A 13,829-nucleotide genomic window follows, 5' to 3' on the forward strand; every position below is an offset into this window, starting at 1 on the left:
CTGAGCAACGACGTCATTGGCCTTGTTCCTGCATTTCTCTATTCCGGAGCTGCATCAACTGTGTCGACTCTCTGGAAGTTTGACGACAGTGATGCGGCATTATTCTCTGACCTTTTTTACTCTTCATTCAACATGTCGCTGAGCGGCCAAGACGAAATCAGGGTCGATCTCGCAAAAGCCCTACAGTCCGCCGTACTTGCCATCAGAGAAAGGAAACCTGAGTTGTACCATTGGGCGCCGTTCGTGTTACACGGGCATTGGATGTTCAAGGCCAGAAGCAGGGGTTCTCGCTCTGAGGAGCCTAAAGAACCAGGACAAGTACAAAGTGGTGGAGATGGTGAATCGACAAGCAAAGAGGAGTGTGAGAAGTTGCTAGGGGAGGAGAATCTCGACACCCTAGCGAATCTTACTATCTCAGCAGTAATGTTGCAAGATCAGGGCAAGTACAAAGAAGCAGAAGAGATGAATCGACGAGTACTGAATGGGAAAGAGAAGGTTCTAGGGAAGGGGCATCTGGAAACACTGATCAGCGTTACTAACTTAGGAGTTGTGTTGCAGAGTCAGGGTAAATATGCGGAGGCAGAGGCAATGCAACGACGAGCACTGGAGGGGCTTGAGTCGAAACCGGGAAAGCAGCATCCCGTTACATTGACATGTATGGGCAGACTGGCATTGGTACTACAGGATGAGTGCAAGTACAGAGAGGCAGAAGCATTGAATCAACAAGTACTAGAAGGATATGAGAAGGTACTCGGGATGGACCATCCGGATACACTGGCATGCATCAATAATCAAGCATTGGTGCTACAGAAGCTGTGCAAGTATGAAGAAGCGGAAACAACATATCGACAGTTGCTACAGAGATACGAGAAGGCACTAGGGAAGGAGCATCCACACAATTTGATAAGCATCGGTAACCTGGCAGTGGTGCTGCAACTTCAGGGCAAATATGAAGAGGCAGAAGCAACGAGCCGAGATGCACTGAAGGGAAGCGAAAAGACACTAGGGATGGACCATCCGAATACGCTGATGAGCGTCTGCAGCCTCGCCTCTTTGCTCCACCTTAGGAAACAGTACGACGCTTCCTCCGACTTGTATCAGAGAGCATCCGATGGTTTTGAGATAGCTCTTGGACCAAGCCACCCGAGGACTATTGCATGCAATAACGGTTACAATTCATTGAGACAGGAGATGACAATTCTGGAAGCTGACAGCTTATCGGATGGACTGAACCGTATGCGCACCCTGTAAGTCTATCTCAGAGCGGTTTACAACATGTACATATGCTAAAAACGAGCCTTTGCTAATTATAAATACCGTTTAGGCCTGCGTCCGACTCAAATTTGACAGATGGACCTTGACCTTAACGTTTTGAAATGTGACGATACGTGGGCTGTAGGATGATTCTGGTCCCGTGACTAATTACGTATTTAGCTCAGGTCAGCTAGGAGTGGGGCTACATAGGGCCAGGCCCTAAACAGCTAATAGGAATAAATCAAATCAAGTCAAATCAAATCAATCAATCAATCAGCGTACCCCACGGCCTCCTAGCTTCACCTACAAGCCCAACACGTGATAACTGGGGAATTTTGCTTAACTTGCACGTGATCACCTACGAGCATCTTCTATCTCTATATTAACGAATCGTCCGCACAAAACGGTCACCGGCACGTGATCGCCCGTAAGGTCCGTGCCAGCACACCAAACGGTTCTACGTCCTTAACTCTCTTAATTCCTCCTCACGGCTCTCAATTCCTCCCTAAAATGGACCCCGACTACGATTTTAACTTCTTAGACTCTTTACCTACACCAGCTTTTGTCCAACGTGCCGTGCCCGTCGATTCACGTTAGACACGCCTTGCCCGAGCTGCGAACGACGGGAAGAAGTACGACAAAACCCCTCCCTTCCTCTTGAACGCTTCCGTTGCTCTAAATGCAAGTGTTTTCGACTAATTACGGACTATCCTTTGAATTCGCGGGACTTCCGGGCCGTAACGTGCTCCGCGTGCCACGCCCGTCGACGTGACGAATATCGTGAGAAGAAGGGGGAGCCGGTTTCAAAGGAGGGACGGGTCCGGCGGTTTAAACGGGCACAACGGGTCGTGGAAAAGGCCTTGCGGGCACGGATACGGAGAGAGGAGGCACGAGAGCGGGTAGTAAAAGCACAGGAGAGAGCGGAGTGGTGGGAGCGAACGGGACAAGAGCTTTGGAGAGAGGCTATACGTAAGGGAGAGGACCCGCGGACACAGGGTTGGGAGGAAGCTATACGTGCGAGGGAGGGTCCGCGAGAAGAGGAACGGACGGAGGAACGGATAGGAGAGAGCTGGGAGGGTGCAACGAACGGGGAAGAGGGCTCTGCAGGTGAGAGCGAGGCTTGGGAAGGCCCGCAAGATGGCTTGGGGGGGGGGTAGGCCAGCAAGAGGACAGGGACGTGGATACGGATCGGGGGGAGAGTATAGGGGGTTCTACGCGTTCGCAAAAGAGCTGGGAGGGTTCTATAACCCCGGTAAATAGCCCGCAAGACCAGTTTTGCTCCTCTTGCAATCAAAAGAAGCCTCTTACTGTGACGGCACGTACAAAGGGATGCTAAGGAACGGGCGGTAAGGCCGGAGATTCCTGATCTTGTAGTAGATTGCCTATGAACGAAGGATCTAAAGCTAAGGAGAGAAGAAGAGAAGAGAGAGAAAGGACTATGGAGGCTCGTATATATACAAGGGGCCTCTACGTGAGTCGCTTCCTGAGACGGGCTCAGGAAGCCTCAGGGGGTAGTCAGGTGAAAGTCAGGTGACGACAGAATCGTCACATTACCCCCCCCCCCCTTTGAAAAAAGCTTGCCCTCAAGCTTCTAGACATCTCTCTACTATCTTCCAGCTCCTCGTATGAGTCTGCGCCCTCTTCCCACTTCCGAATCCAGGTATTCAGGAGCGCCGGAGGCCCTGGTAGGCTCTGATTTGCTAAGTGGAAGTCCCGTAGCTTGTGAGGTGAGTACTTAAAATCAGCTGCTGGGTACCACTCTGGGTCTTCGTCACATCCCACCCACTTAGCCCTGTAATGCAAGGTCTTATAGGTCTTGCGTACGGCAATTATCTCCTCTACTTCCCATTCCTGATCCTCTGTTACTTGGATCGGTGGCGGAGGGTCGTTTTGCTGTCCGGGTAATGGGTCTTGGGCCGCCTTGCGTAGCCTGTCTAGAGAACACAGGGTGTATTTTCCTAGACTCTGGTAGCTTAACCTCGTACGAGTGTCCAACTTGTCTGAGTGGCAATCATCAAGGCTTTACTCCATAACCGGAAGGCAGTCGACCTAGGCCCTATTATCTATATATGCTACACGAATCATGCTCTCGATCAGTTATTAGAGCATTTAGTGAAGGATGACGTAATGCAAGTCATCCGTATAGGCTCATGATTCAAATCCGATTTGCTTTAAAATCTCACTCTTTATTATATACGGGAAGGAACTAAACCCACGAGAACAGAAAAACATAATACGTGGGAATATAATTAGGATATTAGGGAAATACTACGAGAAATTAAAGATATATTATCTAGGTTAAATAATCCAAACTCTTGAATAAATATCTAAGCCCATCTTATAAGGACCTATAATCCGTACTTCAAGGAATTATTCGGGAAGAGGGTAAATAAGGAGGGATTTTAGGAAGTAAAGAGAAGGAAGTTTAGGGTTATAGAGAGTTAGCTTAGAGGAGCACTAAAGAAACTCGCTTCGAATTATTCTATTACTCAGCTCTTGGCCATTTCTCTAAGAAAGATATTAATATTAGAGCATGATATTCTCTATAAGTATTAGATTAAGTAAAGAAGTATATAACTTACTAATAATCTTACTTATATACTAGATTCCTACTATGGTTCCAAATCCGTACTAGATAGATATTATAGGGAACTAGATCTTTAATATCTTTGAGAAGCCCACGTTATTAGCATAATAATATCTGGGCTAGTAAGAAATATCGAGTTACTCTAGTATATGTAAGCAAAAGTTATACTTTATAAAGAAGCTAGAGAAGTTCTTAAGGCATATACCCTTACTATATTCTTACCCGGAATTAAATATATAATCTTAATTAGTAATTATAAGTAATTCCGGCCCTAGATTAATAACTATAAGCTTTAATATAATAATTCCCGAGGCAAGAGATATTCCCTTAATATCTCGCTATTTAAGTATCTCGTTAGGCCACAAATAGGGAATCTTCGGGTACTATTAAGTATATTAAAGACTTAGTAATAAATATATCCTTTTATCTCAGAGCTAGTTAGAGTTCTGCTTTATTCGGACTTGCAAGATTATTCCTTAGTATTAGAATATCCGGAAGTTAATAGGATACGAGATTATTTATATTAGCTTAATTATTAAGAGAAAGAAAACCCGCGATCTGCTTAAGCTATTTCCTTATTTAGAACTAATATTTTTGAAGTAGATATAATTACTATTCTTGTCTTATATCTTATAAGGCAAGAAATATATAGGAGTAAGGATATTATAGTTATTACTTTATATCTGGGATAATTATAGAAAATCAAGAAGTAACTAGTGAATTTCTTCGAAATTATTATTAGGGATTGAGATTAAGAAGAATTAGAAGCTCAGGAACTTTAAGATAACCCGGAAACTTCTATAAATAGCCAAGTTCAAGTCCAGAAAATAATACTACTTAATACTTTGAGAATTACTACTATAGATAACTTCTAAGGCAAAGAGGCAAAAGTTATTATTATCTTATTAGTTTGAAGTAATAATAAGCAGAAATATGGATTTTTAAAGACTTCTAATTATATTAATATATTACTAAGTTATGCTTAATATAGGATATATATTATTAGTAACTCTAATACCTTGAGGCCTATTCTTATATAGACTAAAGTACTTTCTATTTTAGAATACTTAAATAATATTAGTCTAAGTCTTATATTATACTATCCTTAATATAAAGAAATACTTATTAAAGTCTTAGAGCCGGACGATTTCACTATATTTGCCCCTAAAGGCAGTTATACTAGGAGATACTTATTAAGACTTCTCTATAAGTATTCCTGTTCTAATATATACTATTTTATATCTTTATATAATATAGTTTATTGCCTTAAATATTACTTAAGAATAAAGAAAGATTGCGAGTATAAGTATCCGAGATCTTATAGAGATCTATATAAGCCAAAATACCAAGTTATATTATTTAATATCTCTTTATTATATAAATATATTATTAAGTAATTAAGATATTATAAAGCGCAGATACTAGAGAAAGTTTACTATTAGGTTTAAATAGAATAAGTTATAAAGTATTATAAATATAAAATCCGAGTCTATTATTATAAACTGCTTTTAGATATTAATTACTTCTATTTAGTAACCTGCGGAGTAGTACTAACTTATAGATATAACTATATATATACTTATAAAAATTATAATATTAGGATTAATAATATAATTATTAAGAAAATATATAAAGTTTATAATACCTAGTATAGAAAACTATATATGACTTATAGTTATAGCTATAAAGCTTTATACTATAGTAATATGCCCTATTCTCTTTATATGAAACCCTATAAAGTTAGCTATAATTATTTGAAATATAGTAAGCTATATTATAAGCCTTATATATTATATACTAAGGATTATTCCTGGTCTTATTTATATTACGGATAGTGCCTATTACTATATATACTGCCCTATAATCTATTACTATACTTAGAGTACTATATAAAGATATTAGCTTATAGGTATTAATATTCGTTTATTTATAAGAAGATCTATTCAGGTATTATATATTATTAGATATATATATACTTAATAATTAAGGAAATAGTTATTAACTTTATTTTATTATTTATTTTTAAGAAAGTTAATCTTAATAAGAATTCTTATATTATATTATTATATAAATACATTCTTACCCTAGAGAGCATAAATAAATATATAAGTATGTCAGATTTCTATACTATAAATAGTAAAGGCTCAATTATAGACCTAAAGAATAGTACTAAATTATTCTCTATTTCTGAGATAAAAAGCTACCTAACTTGCTATAGCCCTTTATAAAACCTTAATTACTATAGCCGTATTATTTATTAAGTATTAATTAATAAGGTAATAAAGAAATTCATTATCTGGGCTAATATGAAATTCATTTCTCTAGTTACTAAGATACAAGTAATTAAGGCAGACTTCCGCGAGATTACTAGAGGTAGCTAAAAGGCTTCTAATAAGGTATTACCAGAAACTTCTTTATTAGGACCTCTTTAGTTAAAAGGAAGTCGTAATTACTAAATCTTCCAGATTAGAATACTTACGCAAAAAGAGAACTAATATAAAATAATTATTAAGCTTTAAAGAGAGATTAAGAAGTTTCTATAATAGGTTAATAAGAAAGAATAATTCTTTAGTTATATCTATAACCTCATTTAAGATACCCGTAAATATTATAGAATTAATACTAATTTATACTCTAAAGTTAATATTCTTTAGGTATATAACCGACTTCTAATTATAGTACTACTTATTAGATATAACTATACTATTCTTCTGACTTTCCTTAATAATTAGAAAGATAAAACTAGTACAAGTTCTCCTAGTATCCAGGTTAATTTAAGTATTAATAGAAAGAAATACGAAAAATTAATAGTAGAATCTTACTTAAGAAATTAACTAGGAAGTTATATTAAGGGCCTCTTATACTAGGCACGGTTTCTCGCCCTTAAGTAAAGTCTCGCAGAGCCTGGATTAGAGCTTATATAGCTCTTAAATAAGGCTAGGAAATATCTCTAGCTAGTATATAAAATATATAATAAATATCCCGGCTAAATAGTAGGTATAAGAAATAAAGTTAAGAATATTAAGAAGATACTACGCAATTTAATATTCTATATACTAGTAAGTAATAAGGAAAAAGCTACTATATATATAGCTATAGCATATGACTTTAAAGGAACTAGGTATTAGTATTACTATAAGAATAGCCACCTATTTATAATTAGAGAATATAATATACTAATAGAAATCTCTTAATACTTATAATATGGTTTTCCGGTTAGTAATTATAATTATTAGGCTATTAGTAGTATTAGACCTATAACGGACTTGAAGTATTAATTTGGCAGAGTCAGAATTTAATATTAGAGACACGGAGTTTAATAAGAAAAGTAATAGAAATAAATACGGGAATATTATTAAGACTGGAATTTTATTACTTGGATATTATATATTATTTATTTAATAGAGGCAATTAGTATTAGAGATTTTTTTGCTTAATATATATAGTTAATAGGCCCCCTAATATTATAACTCTTTAATAACTTATTATTATACTTGACCTAGTAAAAAGAATATTAAGAGAATTATAAATTTAATAGCCTATAATTCTTTCTTACTAGTTTCTCGTACTTAAAGACTCGCAATAAATACAAAATAGTAATATTTCCTTTAATACTATAAGAAGTATTATAAAGCCCTTTAATACTATTATAATTAATATATATTTTGGATATCTAAGACTATATTAATAGAAGCTATATTAGATTTAATACTCGGAGTAATTAAAGAGAGAATAGGGAAGAGAAATATTACGAAGTATAAGAGTAATAAGATAAATATAAAAGAGATACGGGAAAATAACTAAGAAATTAAAATTCTTTCTTTATATTATACTAATACTATTATTAGAATAAGAATAGCTATTACTTTATTTCCTTTATACTCTACCCGCCAAATACGTATATTTAGCCTCTAGATTACTTCCTGGGTCTTAAATAGTATGCCTACCCTTAAGGCTTTATAGCCTTAACTAATATTAACTTCTTAGGTAATATATAATTACGAGGGGCTATAGAGTTCCGCTTGCGTATTAAATGACTTGGCTTTGCGAATATGCCATATTAGACTGGTTTATAAGTAATTCTTTAACTTGCTTGCTTTATTACGGGTATCTTTTATTATTTTCTTTCCTTATTTACTAGAGCTTCTGCAAGTATTAATGCGGGTTATTTGGATTAGTTATTACTACTAATTCCCTGGTCTCGGGTAGTACTTTTTATAATTCTTGTATGCCTGGGGAAATAATCTTAGTATTTGGGATAAAGACTAAATAAAGTATAAGAATTTCCTGGCTAATTATAGAGTAATTACTATATCTAGAAAATTAAATAAATATGTCCTATATTATAATATTAAGAATAGACTTGACTATAATAAGTTTATATTTATTAATATAGTGCCTTATAAAGGCGAATCCGGAAAAAGAGTTATTAGTAATAAGCCTGCCTTAATAAAACTCTTTTCTGTCTCTTTATTAGTCTCTATTACTTCTGGAGATTTCCTTAGCATCTTTTCTAGGAAGCTTTAATATATAGATTTAAAGCTATTAAAAGCTATTAAGGGCCTTATTCCGGGTTTTTGGCTAGACTATTCGGAAATACCAGGAAATCTTAATTAGATAAAGGTAATAAAGCCTAGTAAGAAGACAAATATCTATCTTATATAAGAAAGAATAAATAAGATAAAGGAAAAGAAGTTCTTTTATTAATATTAGAAAGTCCTTATTATAGCTATAAGAGAAATTATACTATTTAACTAGCTTATTTGTTTTTTCTAACTTGGGTTTCTCTGAGATAGTAGTCTATATAATACCTTATAGTTTTATAGAAAGTAGGAAAGCTTTTAAGATAAATAATATAAGGCAAGTAGGAATTATAATTAATTAATAATAGATAAATAGTAATAGAAATAATTATATATACCCGAGAATTAATAGCTTAACTTAATTACTATAACTTTCTTAGTATTCTTATCTTTATATATTATCCTAGTATAAAAGTATCCGTATTACTTAAAGTTTATGGCTAGGTCTTGGCTTTAAGTATTTCCGGTTCTAGTACTTGCCTTCTTTACTTACTTGTTCCATATTATTAACTCGTACCTAGTAAGTATAATTACTATAATGTTCTAATAATTAAACTAAGTAATAGAAAGTAGTAATTTGCTATTTTTATTTATATAGTTTGGTTTAGTACTATAGTTTAAGAGCAATTATACTACTTTAAAGTAGCTATATACTATTACCTGGAATAATAGAATCTGCCTAGTTATACTTTATATATTTATATTAATAGTACTTATTATAAGAAGAACTTTAATTACTTCTTTATACCCAGACTCTAATATCCTCTATAAATGAGTTATCTTATAGATATTTTGCTTGTCTAGAGAAATACTATTAGTAATAAATTAGTAAATAGTTGCGGTATTCTTCTTTTTAGTAATATTATAGAGGCATGAGATATTAAGACATTACTTTTTATTACTACTAATACTATCTTATTAATTAAGGAGACTAAGGACTTGTTCTTAACTACTTATAGTAGCTGCCTTAATTACTCTAATAGTAACTTTAATACTAATAGTTTAATAGAGTAATTAAACTACCTCGTAACTTATAGACTTGTTAGAAGCTGCCTCTTTAAATACCTCTTTAGTAACCTTGACTTTATTACCATACTAGTCAAGAAGTAGTAATATTATCTCCCTGCTATTAAACTCGTTTCTAGCTACTATCTTAATTACCTCTTTAGTAATCTTAATATTATTACTATACTAGTTAAGAAGTAGTACTATTACCTCCTTACTATTCTAGTTCTTAGCTATTGCCTTAATTACCTTTTTAGTAATCTTAATCTTATTACCGCACTAGTTAAGAAATAGTGCTATTACTTTCTTACTATTACCCCAGTTCTTAGCTATTACCTTAATTACCTCTTTAGTAACCTTGACTTTATTACCGTACTAGTTAAGAAGTAATACTATTACTTCCTTACTATTATTCCGGTTTCTAGCTATTATCTTAATTATTTCTTTAGTAATTTTAACCTCATTACTATACTAGTCGAGAAGTAGTACTATTACCTCCTTACTACTATTCGGGTTCCTAGCTATTGCCTTAACTACCTTCTTTATAATCTCGAACTCATTACTATACTAGTTAAGAAGTAGTAATATTATCTCCTTACTATTAAACTTGTTCCTAGCTATTGCCTTAACTACCTCTTTAGTAATCTTAACCTCGTTACTATATTAGTTAAGAAATAGTACTATTATTACTTTACTACTTTCCTAATTCCTAGCTATTACCTTAATTACTATTATAGTAATCTAAACCTTATTATTATACTAGTTAAGAAGTAGTACTATTACCTTCTTACTATAGCTCCTATTTCTAGCTATTACCTTAACTACTTCTATAGTAATCTAGACCTTATTACTATACTATATAAGAAGTATTTTTATAGCTAGTATATTAAATAATTTTGCAAGTGCCTAGACTAGCTAAGAGGTAATAATAATACTATTACTATACTAGTTAAGAAATAGTACTATTATCTCCTTATTACTTTCCCGGTTCTTAGCTATTACCTTAATTATCTTTATAGTAATCTGAACCTTATTACTATATTAGTTAAGAAGTAGTACTATTATCTCCTTACTATTCTCCTAGTTCTTAGCTATTACCTTAACTACTATTATAGTAATCTGAACCTCATTATTATACTAGTTAAGAAATAGTACTATTACCTCCTTATTATTATTCTAGTTCCTAGCTACTACCTTAACTACCTCTTTAGTAATTATAATCTTATTACTATACTAGTTAAGAAGTAGTACTATTACCTTCTTACTATAGCTTCTATTTCTAGCTATTACTTTAATTATCTCTATAGTAATCTGGACCTTATTATTATATTATATAAGAAGTGTTTTTATAGCTAGTATATTAAATAATTTTATAAGTACCTAAACTAGCTAAGAGGTAATAATAATACTATTACTATACTAGTTAAGAAGTAGCGCTATTACTTCCTTATTACTATACTTATTTCTAGCTATTACCTTAACTATCTCTATAGTAATCTAGACCTCATTACCGTACTAGTCAAGAAATAGTACTATTACTTCCTTACTATTACTCTAGTTCTTAGCTATTGCCTTAACTACTTCTATAGTAATCTGAACCTTATTATTATACTATATAAGAAGTGTTTTTATAGCTAGTATATTAAATGATTTTGCAAGTACCTGAATTAGCTAAGAGATAATAATAATGCTATTATTATACTAGTTAAGAAATAGTACTATTACTTCCTTACTATTATATTCATTTCTAGTTATTACTTTAATTACCTTAGTAGTAATCTGGATCTTATTACTATATTATATAAGAAGTATTTTTATAGCTAGTATATTAACGGATTTTATAAGTATCTAGACTAGCTAAGAGATAATAATAATACTATTACTATATTAGTTAAAAAGTAATACTATTACCTTCTTATTATTATTTTAGTTCTTAGCTATTACCTTAATTACCTTTATAGTAATCTGGACTTCGTTATTATACTAGTTAAGAAATAGTACTATTACTTCCTTACTATTATTCTAGTTCTTAGCTATTACCTTAATTACCTCTTTAGTAATCTTAATCTTATTACTAAGCTATATAAGAAGTATTTTTATAGCTAGTATATTAAATGATTTTGCAAGTACCTAAACTAGCTAAGAGATAATAATAATACTATTACTATACTAGTTAAGAAATAGTACTATTATTTCCTTACTACTTTTCTAGTTCTTAGCTATTACCTTAACTACTTCTATAGTAATCTGGACCTCATTACTATATTAGTTAAGAAGTAGTACTATTACCTTCTTACTATTATTCCGGTTCCTAGCTATTACCTTAATTACTTCTTTAGTAATTTTAATCTCATTACTATACTAGTTAAGAAGTAGTACTATTACCTTCTTACTATTATACTTATTTCTAGCTATTGCCTTAATAACCCCTTCCGTAACCGGGATATTATCTCTTTTTAAGTTTAATAAGAATATTATTAGTTCTTTACTAGTTAATATAATAATCTAGACTATATCTTCTTCTGAGATCTGAATATTATTTCTTATTTAATTTATTAGACTTATTATTCTTTCTTGCTTCTATAAGCTTAAATAATCTTAGTATATATAAGTTAATACTAGGTTAGCTATATTATTTAGTATATCCCTATAGTCTAACTTTTATATATACTTCCTTATTTATATTACTTATAAAAACAGATTCTTTGCCTTTATTTATTATTATTTACTCTTATATATTAATATAAGGCTATTTATACTAGTAAGTATATTAAGGTTTCCTTCCCTAAATACCTCTATTACTTCTTAAAGCCTTTTTTCTGCCTCTTTATACTCTTTCGAGTTCTCTAGGGCTAGTGCTATATTATATAACCTAGTTACCTTCTCTATTCTATTTAAATATCCTAATACTAGGTGATTTATTTCTACTAAAGCTTTATATCTTACTTTATTTTACAAATTTTTGGGGGGCTTTTCCTAGTTCCAGATAAGTAAGAAGTTATATAAGAAGCTTTTTACTAAAGCCAAGGATTCTTAATACTTAATATATCTGCTCTCTATTTATATAGACTTCTAAAAAGTAACTGAAATTATAATAATAGTAAAATAATTCTTATATACTTAAATAATAATTAGCTTTAAAGCCCTTTATAAAAGATAGATAAAGTCTTGTTTCTGGATAGGCTTTACTAAGGCCTAAAGAGTTTATTAAGTATTATACTTCTTCTCGTATTTTAAGAACTTTAGTATATTATTAAAAACGATATTTATATATTATTTATTATACTAAGTACTATTATTATTTACTAAGGAGACCCGACTAAGAATATAGCCCTTGCTCTTAATTACTACTATTTTCCTCTTATCTCAAGTCTTTATAGATATCTTTTTAGAAAAAATAAATTTAATAACTTACTATAAAAGTATTTTCTATAGAATTATATAGTTAGGTAATAAGCTAGTCGTATTAGGGTTATTAAAACTTATACTAAGCAAGGTATATATTATATTATAGTTCTTAGTAGTATTGCGGTTATAGTATATATCTATTAACTTGCCTAGAGAAAGTTTACTAGATAAACTCATATATTTTAACTAGAAGATTACTTCCCTTATTAGGTAAATTACTAAATAAATTAGACTTTATAAGTCTAGATAAGTATAGGAAAGCTCTAATTTATTAAAACCTAAGTAGAAGGCATACCTATTTATTTTTATAGAGCCATATATAATTAGAATATATTAAGCTATAGTAATTTCCTAAAATACCTAAATTAACTTTTTAGTAATTTCTGCGAATATTACTAACCTATTTACTACTTACTCAGATATACTAAAACTATAGTTATTTAAATAGTTTAAGAATTGATTTCTGACTCTTATTACTTTTTAATAAAGTAGTAAACTTATCTTCTATAATAATATATATATTTTCGAGTACCTAATTACTATTATCTATTATCTTATTAAGATAAATAATTATGCGGTTTACTTAATTATAGATCTTTACTATTAACTAAATCTGGTATTTTTTCTCTTTTTTATTTTCTTAGTTAATATAAATAAAATCTACTTATATAATTTATTTAAAAGAGTAATCTCAAAGACATAAAAGTACTATATAAAGGTTTACTATAACAGGCACGTTATACTTATTTATAGAGATAGACTTAGGGGTTTCCTAATAGCCCCATATATAGGATAAAGCCTTATATAGGTGAGTTCCTTTACTCGATTCTTATAAAGAGTACTCAAAGAGTTTGTATTATATAGGAATAGCCTTATCTTTATATAATATTAGGTAAAGCAAGCAAATATTATTAGGCCCTGGGGTAAGCAGAGAATAATAGTAGTAAGACATGGCATGAAATATAGTATATAGAAACTCGAATAAGACTATA

General features: G+C 31.7%; 2 protein-coding genes across 2 annotated transcripts; one reads left to right on the forward strand and one right to left on the reverse strand.

The window, feature by feature from the left end:
- Positions 1 to 261: 261 nt before the first annotated feature.
- Positions 262 to 1,251, forward strand: K444DRAFT_520072 (TPR-like protein; the record flags this gene model as incomplete). The annotated part of the gene is made up of 1 exon (XM_024874014.1): positions 262 to 1,251. The coding sequence occupies one exon, from the start codon at positions 262 to 264 to the stop codon at positions 1,249 to 1,251; it is 990 nt and encodes a 329-aa protein (XP_024741654.1).
- An 8,187-nt stretch (positions 1,252 to 9,438) lies between these two features.
- On the reverse strand, positions 9,439 to 11,174 carry K444DRAFT_625395 (uncharacterized protein; the record flags this gene model as incomplete). Its single annotated transcript, XM_024882522.1, has 13 exons — positions 9,439 to 9,519; positions 9,586 to 9,615; positions 9,679 to 9,708; positions 9,766 to 9,791; positions 9,837 to 9,900; positions 9,967 to 9,996; positions 10,150 to 10,170; positions 10,246 to 10,266; positions 10,432 to 10,458; positions 10,528 to 10,566; positions 10,624 to 10,662; positions 11,092 to 11,100; positions 11,163 to 11,174. The coding sequence occupies 13 exons, from the start codon at positions 11,172 to 11,174 to the stop codon at positions 9,439 to 9,441; spliced, it is 429 nt and encodes a 142-aa protein (XP_024741655.1).
- Between the last annotated feature and the right edge of the window lie 2,655 nt (positions 11,175 to 13,829).

Source organism: Hyaloscypha bicolor, assembly GCF_002865645.1.
Source record: "Hyaloscypha bicolor E unplaced genomic scaffold K444scaffold_17, whole genome shotgun sequence".
Classification (NCBI taxonomy): Eukaryota; Fungi; Ascomycota; class Leotiomycetes; order Helotiales; family Hyaloscyphaceae; genus Hyaloscypha; species Hyaloscypha bicolor.